General features: G+C 42.4%; 1 protein-coding gene across 1 annotated transcript in view; it reads right to left on the bottom strand.

Moving 5' to 3' along the window:
• Window positions 1-5,136: 5,136 nt before the first annotated feature.
• ALDH1A3 (aldehyde dehydrogenase 1 family member A3) overlaps window positions 5,137-12,624 on the bottom strand; it is a 37,656-nt gene continuing 30,168 nt past the window's right edge. The window contains exon 13 of the mRNA XM_053581848.1: window positions 5,137-7,040. Within this exon, the coding sequence (XP_053437823.1) occupies window positions 6,968-7,040 (73 nt within the window). The 3' untranslated portion in view covers window positions 5,137-6,967. The remainder of the gene's footprint in view (window positions 7,041-12,624) is intronic.

Genomic DNA, 12,624 nt, shown 5'->3' with positions numbered 1-12,624 from the left:
AAGATTCTATTCCTGTCTCTTGCCCATTGATATATGGGATTGTTTGCTTTTTTCATGTGGATTAATTTGAGTTCTCTATAGATCCTAGTTATCAAGCTTTTGTCTGATTGAAAATATGCAAATAACCTTTCCCATTGTGTAGGTTGTCTCTTTGCTTTGGTTGTTGTCTCCTTAGCTGTACAGAAGCTTTTCAGTTTAATGAAGTCCCATTTGTTTATTTTTGTTGTTGTTGCAATGGCCATGGCAGTCTTCTTCATGAAGTCTTTCCCCAGGCCAATATCTTCCAGTGTTTTTCCATTGAAGATTTGAAGATTTTTATTGTTTCATGCCTTAAATTTAAGTCCTTTATTCATCTTGAATCAATTTTTGTGAGTGGGGAAAGGTGTGGGCCCAGTTTCACTCTTTTACATGTGGATATCCAGTTCTCCCAACACCATTTATTGAATAGGGAGTCTTTCCCCCAAGGTATGTTCTTGTTTGGTTTATCAAAGATTAGGTGGTTGTAAGATGTTAGTTTCATTTCGTGGTTTTCTATTCAATTCCAAATGTCTGTGTCTATTTTTGTGCCAGTACCATGCTGTCTTGACCACTATGGCTTTGTAGTACAGCCTAAAATCTGGTATGGTGTTGCCCCCAGCTCTATTTTTATTACTAAGAACTGCCTTAGCTATACGGGGTATTTTCTAGTTTCATACAAAACGCAGAATCATTTTTTCCAAATCTTGAAAGTACGATGTTGGTATTTTGATAGGAATGACATTGAATAGGTAGATGGCTTTGGGAAGTATAAACATTTTAACAAGGTTGATTCTTCCCATCCATGAGCATGGTATGTTCTTCCATTTGTTAATATCCTCTGCTATTTCCTTTCTGAGGATTTCATAATTTTCTTTATAGAGGTCCTTCACCTCCTTCGTTAGGTATATTCCTAGGTATTTCATTTTGTTTGAAACGATGGTGAAGGGAGTTGTGTCCTTAATTAGCTTCTCATCTTGACTGTTATTGGTGTATACAAAGGCTACTGACTTGTGGACGTTGATTTTATATCCTGAAACAGTAGCTTAGCTTAGCAGGATACAGAATTCTGGGCTGGAAATTGTTCTGTTTAAGGAGATTAAAGGTAGATGACCATTGTCTTCTTGCTTGGAAAAGTTTCATTAGAGAAGTCTGTAGTCACTCTGATGAATTTGCTCCTGTAGGTCAACTGGCACTTACTCCTGGCAGCTTGCAGAATCTTTTGTCTTGACTTTGGACAGGTTCATCACAATGTGTCTTGGCGAAGCTCGGTTAGAGTTGAGGCGACCTGGGGTCCGATATCCCTCTGAAAGCAGTGTGTCAGAATCTTTGGTGATATTTGGGAAATTTTCATTTATAATATTCTCTAGTATGGCTTCCGTTCCTCTGGGGCATTCTTCTTCCCCTTCTGGGATTCCTATAACTCGTATGTTGGAACGCTTCATAAAGTCCCATAATTCTGACAGTGAGCGTTCTGCTTTCTCTCTCTTCTGCCTTTTTAACTATCTGAGTTATCTCAAGAACTTTGTCCTCTACCTCCAAAATTCTTTCTTCTGCATTGTCTGACCTGTTGCTGATACTTTCCATTGCATCTTTAAGTTCCCTAATTGATTGTTCCAGTTCCTTCAGGTCTGCTATCTGCTATATCCTTTCTATGTTCTTCATATTGTTCATCTCTTATTTGATTCTGTTTTTGGATTTCCTTTTGGTTATTTTCCACTTTATCAGCAGTTTCCTTAATTGTTTCCATCATTTTCTTCATTGTTTTCATCATGTGTATTCTAAATTCCCTTTATGTCATTTCTAACATTTCTTTATAGGTGGAATCCTCTGCAGTAGCTACCTCATGGTCCCTTGGAGGGGTTGCTCTGGACTGGTTCTTTATGTTGCCAGGAGTTTTCTGCTGATTCTTCCTCATGAGTGATTTATTTTATCTGTTTCCTTGCCCTAATTTTCCTTTCACTTCCTCTTGCTCTTTAAGTTCCTGTGGCTGTGGACTAAGGTTTTGATGAGTCCTTTTGGTACAGGACCAGAAGGATGAGAAGGTTGAAGAGCAAGAAGGGATAAAAGAAAGAAAAAGAAAGAGAGAAAGAAAAGAAAATAGAGAAAGGAGATGGGGTGTGTAAACAGGAATATTGAGAAAAAGAAGAGAGGTACAGAAAGAGGGAGACAGAGCAATATAGGTGTTCAGTAGGGTACTTTGACACAACCTTAAAAAACTCCAACCTCTGGGGGTGCCCGGTTGGATGGTTCCCTTGAGGTCAGCAGCTCTTTGCTAACCTGATTGGACACAGTACCCCACCTCCACCAAGTAGAGAGGAAAGACAAAAATGCTATAAATCAAACCAAAACCAGCAAAGAGAAAACTTTATGGGATAAAATTGGGTGAAAAACTAAATAATATGGGTAGAAACACTAGCAAAAATGTAGTTCTAATTATTGAAAAAGGCAGCAATGGTAAATTGTATTTAAACTACAAAAATTGAGAAAGAAAAGAAAGTAAAAAGAGAAAGGAAAAAATCTGTATGGAAACGGTTGAATTAAAAAAAAAAACAAAATAAACAAAAAACAAACAAACAAAAAAGGAAAGAAAAACAAAGCAGTATATATATCTTGTTGAATATTGTCTGGACAATAGGTCGTATTCTGGGGTATGAGATGTTAATCACAATGCTGATATGACTGGAGGCCTCCACTGATTTCTTAAACTCCACAGGGTGGAGACCCTAGATCTCTCTTCAGCCCTCTTAAAAGGCACTTCTAAACTTGGCTAAGCAGAAGCTTTCCCAGGAGCTGCTCGTCACTGGGATCACTGCTGAAGTGGCTATCCACTTACCCAGTGTGCCAAAACCGGTCTCACTCTGCTCCTGAGGGTTAAGGCTGTAAGGTGGCTCAGTCCCCGCCTTTAGGCTGCTCAGTCACTAGGTTACTAGCTCCCACCTGATCCTTGCTCTGCGACCCTGAGGGCAGAGCTTGCTGGGGCAGTTCTCTCACAATGGCTCCCTGCAGCCCAGGGCCGAACACTATTAGCTCCGTCCGGCTCAGCGGCTCAGTCTGGGGCCCTAGACAACACCCAAAGTTCTCCACACTCCTGCTCAAGCTCTCCCCAAGGCAGTTCAACTGAGTGCCAAGTCCAAAAACACCAAAACGGTTCACAGGTAAGGCCTTTCCAGTTTGCAGTCTCACTACTGCTGTACTTACGGCTGCCAGCGTGATTAGACTGATCCAACACACGCAACCACTTGCCAGTTCCACTGTTTTTGTCCTCCTCTTGGGGTCCAGAAGTCTCTCGCTGACTCCCTGTATCCTCAAAGGGATGATTATAGGCAGATCCCACCAGCCAGAGATGCCTGGGGTCTTATCTCCCCAGACTCATGGTGCCCAGTTGCAGGGAAGCTGTTACTCGGCCGCCATCTTGTTCTCACTCCTCAGCTTACCTTTTAAATGAGCTTGGGAATAGGCTAGGAAATGTCCCCAGTGAAGGAAACAGAAGGAACATTTGATGCACAGATGATCTCTTTTGATCTGGTTATATTTTGGAATTTAACTCTATCCATTAGGCGTGCGTTAGTCACAGGTGCCCATGGGAAGGTTGTTACAGGGCAGACAAGATTTCTTTCCCCTTCTTAACGGCCACAGTCCTGAGCTTTGGCTGGGCATCCCACCCAGATTCTCAGCACCTCAGGTGAGAATGACCCCTCCTAAAGATGGGGCTGGGAGCCGCCTCCCTGCACTAACATTTGTGCCTTCTAAAGGGACGGTTGTGGACTGTTTTTTCTGTCTTCTAATGGTCTGTCCTCAGCTAAGTACCCAGATTCCTCAGACATTCCTCCTGGGACAATTTTTTTAAATACCCCTCTGGTTAACCAAATGAGGAGGAAAATGCATCTTCCTATAGTTTTCTGCTTACATCTGGATTGAGAAATGGGATGTTTCTAAATACATTAATACATAAGTGTATATATTAAAGAGATCAGACCCAGGCCTTTCAAGTTTTTTCTTTAAAGGGCGGTGCTTTGCCACCTCATGGTCAAAGTGACCTGGATTCGCAACATAAAATGGGCAAGTTGAGCTGGGTGAATCTACCCAGGCACAAGGAATATTCTCAAACCAACCTCGGTGTTGACTCACAACTTGGTGATTGAGCTTCTTATTTTTTTTTTTTTTTTGTAGAGACAAGAGTCTCACTTTATGGCCCTTGGTAGAGTGCCATGGCCTCACACAGCTCACAGCAACCTCCAACTCCTGGGCTTAAGCGATTCTTTTGCCTCAGCCTCCCGAGTAGCTGGGACTACAGGCGCCCACCACAATGCCCGGCTATTTTTTGGTTGCAGTTTGGCCAGGGCCGGGTTTGAACCCGCCACCCTCAGGTATATGGGGCCGGCGCCCTACCAACTGAGCCATAGGTGCCGCCCGATTGAGGCTTCTTGATTAGAAGCCTTAGAAAACTTAGGTCAGTTAAACCCAAACAGATCCTTCTAGAGAAGTGCTTTTCAACCTGTTTTATCTCACAGCACACCTGAACCTATAGTTAAGCTTCCCCAGCACACTTAAATTATGTTGATTAAAAAAAAGTAAAAAAAAAAAAAAGAATATACTTAACTGTGCTTTGAACTTCTTTTGAAAATAATTTAATGATCTTTAAAATTTTTCTCTACATACCTAAGATCCTCTCATGGCACACCAGTGTGCCTTAGCACATGGGTTGAAAATCACTGTTCTAAATCCTCATTGAGAAAATGATAAAAACAGGCACTCATTCTCACAGTTGGGGGACACAGTGCTTTCCTTGAATCCTCCTGTAATCCTCCCCACCAATTCTGTACTTACATCCTCATCACTTTATGATAAATGAGACTCAGGCAGCTTAGATGACAGGTTAAACTTAGCCAGTGAAGACGACAGAACCTCTGAGGCCCAGCTCCTGGCCTGGTCAACCTCCAAACCCACAGATAAGGGTCTCACACTCAGGCAAAGCTTTGGACCTGATCAATTGAGCAAATGCAATTTTATTCTTAAGTCATAGATCCTGCTTTATTAAAAGCCATTTGGTACGGGTCTCAGAAAGAGAAAGGCCTACCACAGAATTAAAAAATCTGTCCTTAAAAGGAAAAAACAATGTTTCTCAAACATCCATTTTTTTTTTTAATTGTTGTTGCATTGTCGAACACATTCTGTAGTTAGGATCAGAATTCCCAAGCTGATTTTTAAACCATAACACAGGAATTAACCTTAAAAGAAGTGAAATCTAACATTATATAGATTTCCATTTCTAAATACAGTATATTACAGAAGGTTAAATATACCACCTCTGTGTACTTACAACTATAAAAGATATAATAACTATACCAATTATAAATAATGTAGCATTTCATATTAAAGGCATTATTGTACAATGAATGAATAGGAACCCTCTAATGTATTACTATGAAGGTTAGTGTCTATAGTTACTTGAGATAAAATACTGAAAATTCAGTGTATGAAGTCAAATCCTGACTTAACAAGGTATTGGAAGCATAAGTGATGGATGTTAACTGATGGAGAGAAGGTGAATTTGGTATTGCTTATCTCAGACAGAGGTGATAACCCCATTTTATACACTGGTTCTGACGTAGAGCTTCATTTTATTATTTCTCTCTCCGAATTCATTCTCAAGCAGAAGCACCAGCTTCCCAGTTAGAAAAGTACTAGTCAGCAACAGTAAAAGTATCCAAAAGTATCTGAATAACATGAATTAAATTTGCTTTTGTTTTTAAAGCTATCTGGGAACATTTTCAGCTTCCCATGTTAAAACATGAAATTACATGGCATTTGGATACCCAAAGAGGAAAAAAACAAATCACCATCTGTTAGTAAAATATGTCCCTTGGATGAAGATCCAGGGCCTCCATGGAATACAGGTGTGATTTATTGACTAATCAGAAATTAATATCAAAATAGGACTTAAAAAAGACAGGGCTGTATTATAACAGCAGTCTTTCGGGTTGTGTGCATTTGACTAATCTAAACTGTATTACAGAATTGGAGAAAAGGAAAACTACATAGGCTTGTCATAAACCATTAGCGAATATGGGTGAAATGCATAATTTGTAAAAGCGAATTATTGCTCTGATTCGTCAAATGTGGAACTTCATTATCCTAAGGTTTGCTGTGCTGTTGTAGTGTTAGAACATTGGATCCTTAGCAGCAAAGGTCATGCTAACCATGTTTTCTGCCTAAGAAAAATGCCTTTGTTAAGGTGATATAGTTTTTGAGCAAGCTTTTTGGGCTGTTGATTCAGTCATATTCCAAAGGCAGATTGGTTTTAAGCTGAATCACATGTCAGTGTCAATTTATAGACCTCAAAGACCCACCCCAATGGCCTCTAGCACCCTTCCCCGGAACTCACTTCCCATAAGCTTATCACCGTGAAATCCTTTTTTTTAAATTATTAAAAAATTTTTCTTAATTTTATGCTGATCTTTTCCCACTGAATGATCCAACCTCTACCTCAGAAAGAGGAAGGGAATGTTCTATGAGCGGGTAACCCTGAGGAGACCGCAGTACAGGGCCTGCTCACAGAACACACACGGAGTTTTTTTCTGAATTCTTACTGGAGTCAGAGTCAGCAAAGCATTTTTAAGCAACTGCTGGATACTTCAAATACCACTTCCTGTTAACAAAGCCCTGAGTATCTTCACTGTCTCTTGGACCTGGTCTATAGGGAAAATTGGAAACGACCAACCGCTCCCTTCCCAGGCAGGCCTGCAATTTTGCACACAGCATATGGGCATCCATAGTTTGATCAATAAACATGAGTGTAAGAAGGAAACAAAAAAATCATTCAACTCCAGTAGATTTCAAGCCTCCAGAAGAAAGTATCCCAAGAAGGTCAGAAAAGTGATTTTTTTCTTCGGCAGGTTTGCTCTGCCACAGTCAGCTATCCGTGTTTGAGGAAGGAACCTTTTTTCCCTCAGGGGTTCTTGTCGCCGAGTTTGATGGTAACAGTTTTCACTTCTGTGTATTCAGCCAAAGCATATTCACCTCTGTGATCACAGAAAAGAGGAAAATTAAAAATGGGCATGTCATTTAGACATTTTGTGGAAACTGTGTTCCATTTGCTAGGTTATTCTGTTGGGCAGTTTGGGGGTTATGTAACAGGTCAAAATGTGACAACTTGACCGAATGATAGCAAAAACCATTAGCCAGTGTCAGCAACTGGATGTGTGACTTCACTGTAAATATCAAGTTTTTGTGTGTGTGATGCTTTTGAAATATTCAGAAGAACAAAGGGTTTGCCTTTGAAGAAAGAAGGGGTTTTATAATTAAACAGGTGGGTTCCCTGGGTTGGGAGTAGAGAGCAAAAAGAGATGGCCTAGGAGGGTGAAGGAGGCAGGAGAGCAGGCACAGAGATTACTCTGGATTTATAACTTTTAGGTGGCAATTTGAAGCCACTTGGAGAGACAGAAGGGGCAGACGCCCGAAGCTGTGAACTGGAGATGAAGCCATAGGATGAGAGGCAAGAACATTGAGGACCTGCACTTGGCCTCAGAGCACACAGCTGAGCACCTGCTGTCAGAGAGCAAGGCCATGCTGGAGGAGTGGGATGCAGACATTAGCACACATTGGACATAGGGAGACCATGCTTTTGCATTAGCATCTTTTAAGTCTTGCAGAGCCCAGGTGACTCTTTTCTGGTAGCATGGGCCAGCCTCAGTATAGCTTTCCTTCCCAGAATGGACAGGCCACTTTGAATAGAGTTAAATCCCTCTGGAGCCTTTGATCTGCTGTGAAATAAAGAAAAATATGTGCTTGTTTAGGAAAAGGAGTAGAGGTGGCCACTGGAGGCTCTGCAGCTAGAAACACCTGAGACCGAATCCCATCTCCTCAGACCAGCAGCAGCAGCCTCACCTCCCCACCTGCTAGAGATGAAGGTTTTCAGACCTCCTGTGGTAGGCAGAATAAGTGCTTCCCCAAAGGCATTGGCATCCTAATCCTGGAACCTGTGAATATGTTAGTTTCTACAGCAAAGAATCTTTTTTTTTCTTGAGACAGAGTCTCACTCTATTGCCAAGACTAGAGTGCCGTGGCATCATAAGTACAGCAGCCTCAGACTCCTGCACTCCAGATCCTCTTGCATCAGCCTCCAAAGTAGCTGAGACTATAGGCACTCAACATGACATCCAGCTAATTTTTCTGTTTTTAGTAGAGATGGGTCTTGCTCTTGCTCTTGCTGGTCTCAAACTCCTGAGCTCAAGCAATCCACCTGCCTCAGCCTCCCAGAGCTAGGATTACACTGTGCCCAGCCTCACAGCAAAGAAGAATTCATGTTGCAGATGGAATTCAAGTTACTAATCACATGGCCTTAAAAGGGAGAAGTCAGCCTGGATCATCTTGGTAGGTCCACTGTAATCACAGGATCTTTAAAAGTGGAGGAGGAAGGCAGAAGAAGAGAGTCAGCGGGAAATGAGGCCACGGAAGCAGGTTCAGAGAGATGCAACGGTGTTGGCTTTGAAGATGGAGAAAAGGCAGTACCAGCCAAGGAACATGGACAGCTTTTTGAAGCTGGAAAGGGCAAGGAATATTGCCTTGCTGATACCTTAATTTTAGCTCATGAGACCTGTGTCAGATTTTTATCCTACAGAACTATAAGATAATGAAGTTATGTTATTTAAACCACTAACATTGTGGTAATTTGTTGTAGCAATAATAGAAAACTAACAAACTTACTGAATCAGAAACTCTAGGGGTGGAACCCAGAAACCTGTATTTTAACAACCCCCTCCCCAGGTGATTCTGATGCATGCTTAAGTTGGAGAACCATGGGCTTAGAATTATGTAGTTTAGGCAAATCCATCGCCTTCCCTGAGTCTCATCATCTGTAAAATGGGAATATCATTACCTCCTGGTAGTCATAGCAAGTAGAGATAATTCATACTTAGCACCTACGATGAGCTAGGTAAAAAATGGATGGTAGAAAGTAACACTGTTATTTTACCAATAATGTTTGCTTGGGATTTTTAGGTAGTTTCCTAAAATAGTTTAAGAATGCACAATAGTGAATGAATTATTTTGTAATCTTTTCTAAACATAACACAAAATATAAAAGCCATAAACAAAATGCTAGATCCACCTTTTGTAGAGCAAAAACTCCATTCAAAAACTCAAAAAGACAAAGGACAAACTAAAAAAAAAAATTTACAACCCTGTGTGAGAAGAATGCTGTTTTCCCTAATATACAAAGAGCTCTGACAAGAAAAATGCATACCATCAGATGGAAAAATCAACGAAGGACATAGATAGTTTGCAGGGAAAAAATGCAAATTACCAATTAGTGTAAAAAAGGTGTGCCACGCCCTCATGATTAAAGAAATGCAAACCAGGGCGGCGCCTTTGGCTCAAGGAGTAGGGCACTGGTCCCATATGTCGTAGGTGGCAGGTTCAAACCCAGCCCAGCCCCGGCCAAAAACCACAAAAAAAAAAAAAAAAAAGAAATGCAAACCAATGTTGAGCCCATTTTTCATGTAACAAATTATTCAATTTTAGGAAGTCAGAAAACAATCTTCAACAGATTCATAAACATATATATATATACACACGTACACACACAGGGTGTGCGTAAAGTTTGTGTGCAATTCAAAATAGTTTGTGATTTAAATTGCACACAAACTTTATAGACGCCCTGTATATACACAAGAAAACACATCAGCAGGTTTTGTAATAGCAAAATCCCTGAAAAAATAACTCAAAAGTCTCTCACATGAGACCCTCACAGGATGAAAAGAATGGAAGGTTATCCAAGATCCATTCTCAAGAGGGAAAAAGTAGCTTGCCCCCATTTCATTTGAAAACAGAAAAGAACACATACATTTACATCCATTGTATGTATAAAAATGCACAATATACTTTAAAGTGAGTACGTGGAATTGCATTGTAAAGATTTAAAGTTGTTAATAATTTGTCAACTTAATAAAGAAAAGCAAATAAAGTGATAAAATCATGTTGAATTAGCACATAACTAGTATTAAAATAGTCCAGTAGTAAAATAGTTCCTATAAGTAAGTAAATCCCTTCATTCTTTTGATGTCTGCTGCTGCCGCCCTTGTTCACATTCCTGCTGCTCTTATTCAACCCAAGGTGGCCTCTATCTCCTAGCATTTCTTGCCTAGTCTCTTCCACCTTGGTGGGCATGGCCATCCATGAACCCCATCCTTTCTCCCATTAAACCTCATCAGAATGTCAGGGGCAGGCAGGGGTTGGTGATCATGTTGTTCACTGCCATATGCTCAGTCACTAGTGTCATGCTGGGTACATTAAAGATGATCAAAAAATATTTGCCGAGTGAATAAATGAGCAAAATTAATGACTAAACAATGTTTATCTTTAATGAATGGCTTTAAGGGTTAGGGAAAGGAGGACTTGACTTTCCAAATATCTCTACTGTGTAGATTTTTTGGTTACTATATCACCTTTTCTCTTTTTTTTTGGAGACAGAGTCTTATGATGTCGCCCTCAGTAGAGTGCTGTGACATCACAGCTCACAGCAACCTCAAACTCTTGGGCTTACGCGATTCTCTTGCCTCAGCCTCACTGCAACGCCTGGCTATTTTTTTGCAGTTGGCATTGTTGATTTTAGCTGGTCCAGCCTGGGTTTGAACTCACTAGCCTCAGAGTATGTGGCTGGTGCCCTACCCACTGAGCTACAGGTACCTCCTACATCACTTTTATTAAAAAGCAAAACAAAAACCAAGAACAAAAACATCCAGGAGGAAGAGACATTGCAGGATCCATGCCAAGCCCTGCACAGAAACAGATCCTGGAGGGGTACGTGGGTGGGTGGCCAGGGATGGGGAAAACCACGGAATCCACCGCTTGCGGCTCCAGTTTTAAAAAAGGGGAACTTCTTGCAACATGAAGACATCAATTAGAGGCAACTGAAATCAGAAATTGGTTTGCAAGGCAGTTTCCAGGCTCCTTGTGAATTATGTTTAAACACTTTATCAAAAGCCTTAAGAAAACATGCCAAAAGTCCAAAAAACAGACATTCAAAAAAGCCCCGATTGTGGCTAACTGGCAGGATGGAACACGGACTGTGTTCAGTGAATACTCACCAAGCCCTGCCCTGGGTTGTATAAGAGGGTACTAAGGAGCTAAAGGCCCTGTTAGGGTGTTGGGAAGGTCAAGGTGAGGTCAAATCACAGGGTGAGTTAGCACACACCAGGGATCAGGTGGGCCCTACATCCAAGGACATTTGCTTTGGGGATGGAAGTTCTTGCTGCCAAGGCATGGCTGACCTCAGAGTTCCCCAGCCCTGATGGCCCATCTGATTGAAGGCAGCAGATCAAATGAGACAAATGACCATGCAAGCCCTGGCTGGCTTTGTGCCAGGTGCTGACAAAGTGAGGCCCTGCCCTGGACTGGGTCCAAGGCCCAGGCTGCCAGTGTTCATGCCCAACTCTGTCACTTACTAGCTCCCTGGGCTGCTTCCTCAAACTGAAAATAGCTGTACCCATTGCACAGAAGGTTGTGAGGATGATGTGGGTCGACAGGTACAGAACTTGCCCCAGAGGTTGTGCTCAGCGAATGCCAGCAGCACTGTTGCTGGAAGGCTGTGGAGGGGACCCTGGTGACCCCAGCCCCAGCCTCCCGTGCCCAGAGGTCAGGCAGGTAGAAGAGGTTAAAGAAGCAGAAGCTCACAGAACTCAAATACACATGAGCCTCCAGGAGGAGGAAATGCATTTCTGCAAAGTGTCTTCAAGGACAAAAATTCAAGGATGGGCCCTGAAGGGGAATCAGTTACAGGAATCAGGTGAGGCCAGTGGACACTGCACTCAGATTTCAGATGGCTCTGGGGCATTTGCCATGCGTCAAGGATGGCACCAGAAGGCAGACTGGTATATGCAGGCGGGGACCCCAATTTCACACAGACTGGCCAAGAGTGCGTGTGCAGGGAGGGATGGAAGCCAGCGTCTGTCCTTCATCACATCTGGAAGGGAAGCCATGCAAAGGCCCCACCGAGGCCCAGCTGAGGGGAGGTATTTGAGTATGTTCCCGCTGGAAGACGAGCAAACAAATGCAAGGTAAGGCATCTGTGTATAAATAAATAACACAAACTGTTTAAATCAAAGGAAGAGCTTGAGCCCTTTAGAGATGTCCCAGGAACAGCCCTGGGGTATTGTCACAGATGGTTCCTCAGGAACATTGATCTTAAAAATGTTTGTCCACAAAGGCTAATAAAACTCTGAGCACCACTGAGAAAGACAGAGAGAGAGAAGACAGTATTCGGCTGGAAGCCACAGTGGCTCCACCCCCAGGACTCTCCTTCTGTCTCCGAGCCTGGGTCAGAGGCCAGAAGGCCCATTAGTTCTAAACCTATGGACCTCATTTTTCCAGCGGGCCAGATAGAAAGGAAATGTGGAGGGGTCTGCAGTGGGTCTATACACACTGATGGGCCACTGAAACCCTGCAGGAGGGGCTGCCATACACCTCCCAATGGAGTACCAAGGAAGAACCAGAGTCACCCACAGTGTCCCCGGGGAGTCCCACCAGGTCTGGAGCCTGACCTTGGTGAGAGCCTATCTTCCCTGCTTAGGTTGGAGTTTGTGTGAGTAATGACATCCCGTGTCTGGC

The sequence above is a fragment of the Nycticebus coucang genome, chromosome 2, assembly GCF_027406575.1.
Source record: "Nycticebus coucang isolate mNycCou1 chromosome 2, mNycCou1.pri, whole genome shotgun sequence".
In the NCBI taxonomy this organism is placed as follows: Eukaryota; Metazoa; Chordata; class Mammalia; order Primates; family Lorisidae; genus Nycticebus; species Nycticebus coucang.
The sequence above is the reverse complement of the archived record's forward strand: the minus strand, read 5'-3'. Positions and strand labels throughout refer to the sequence as shown.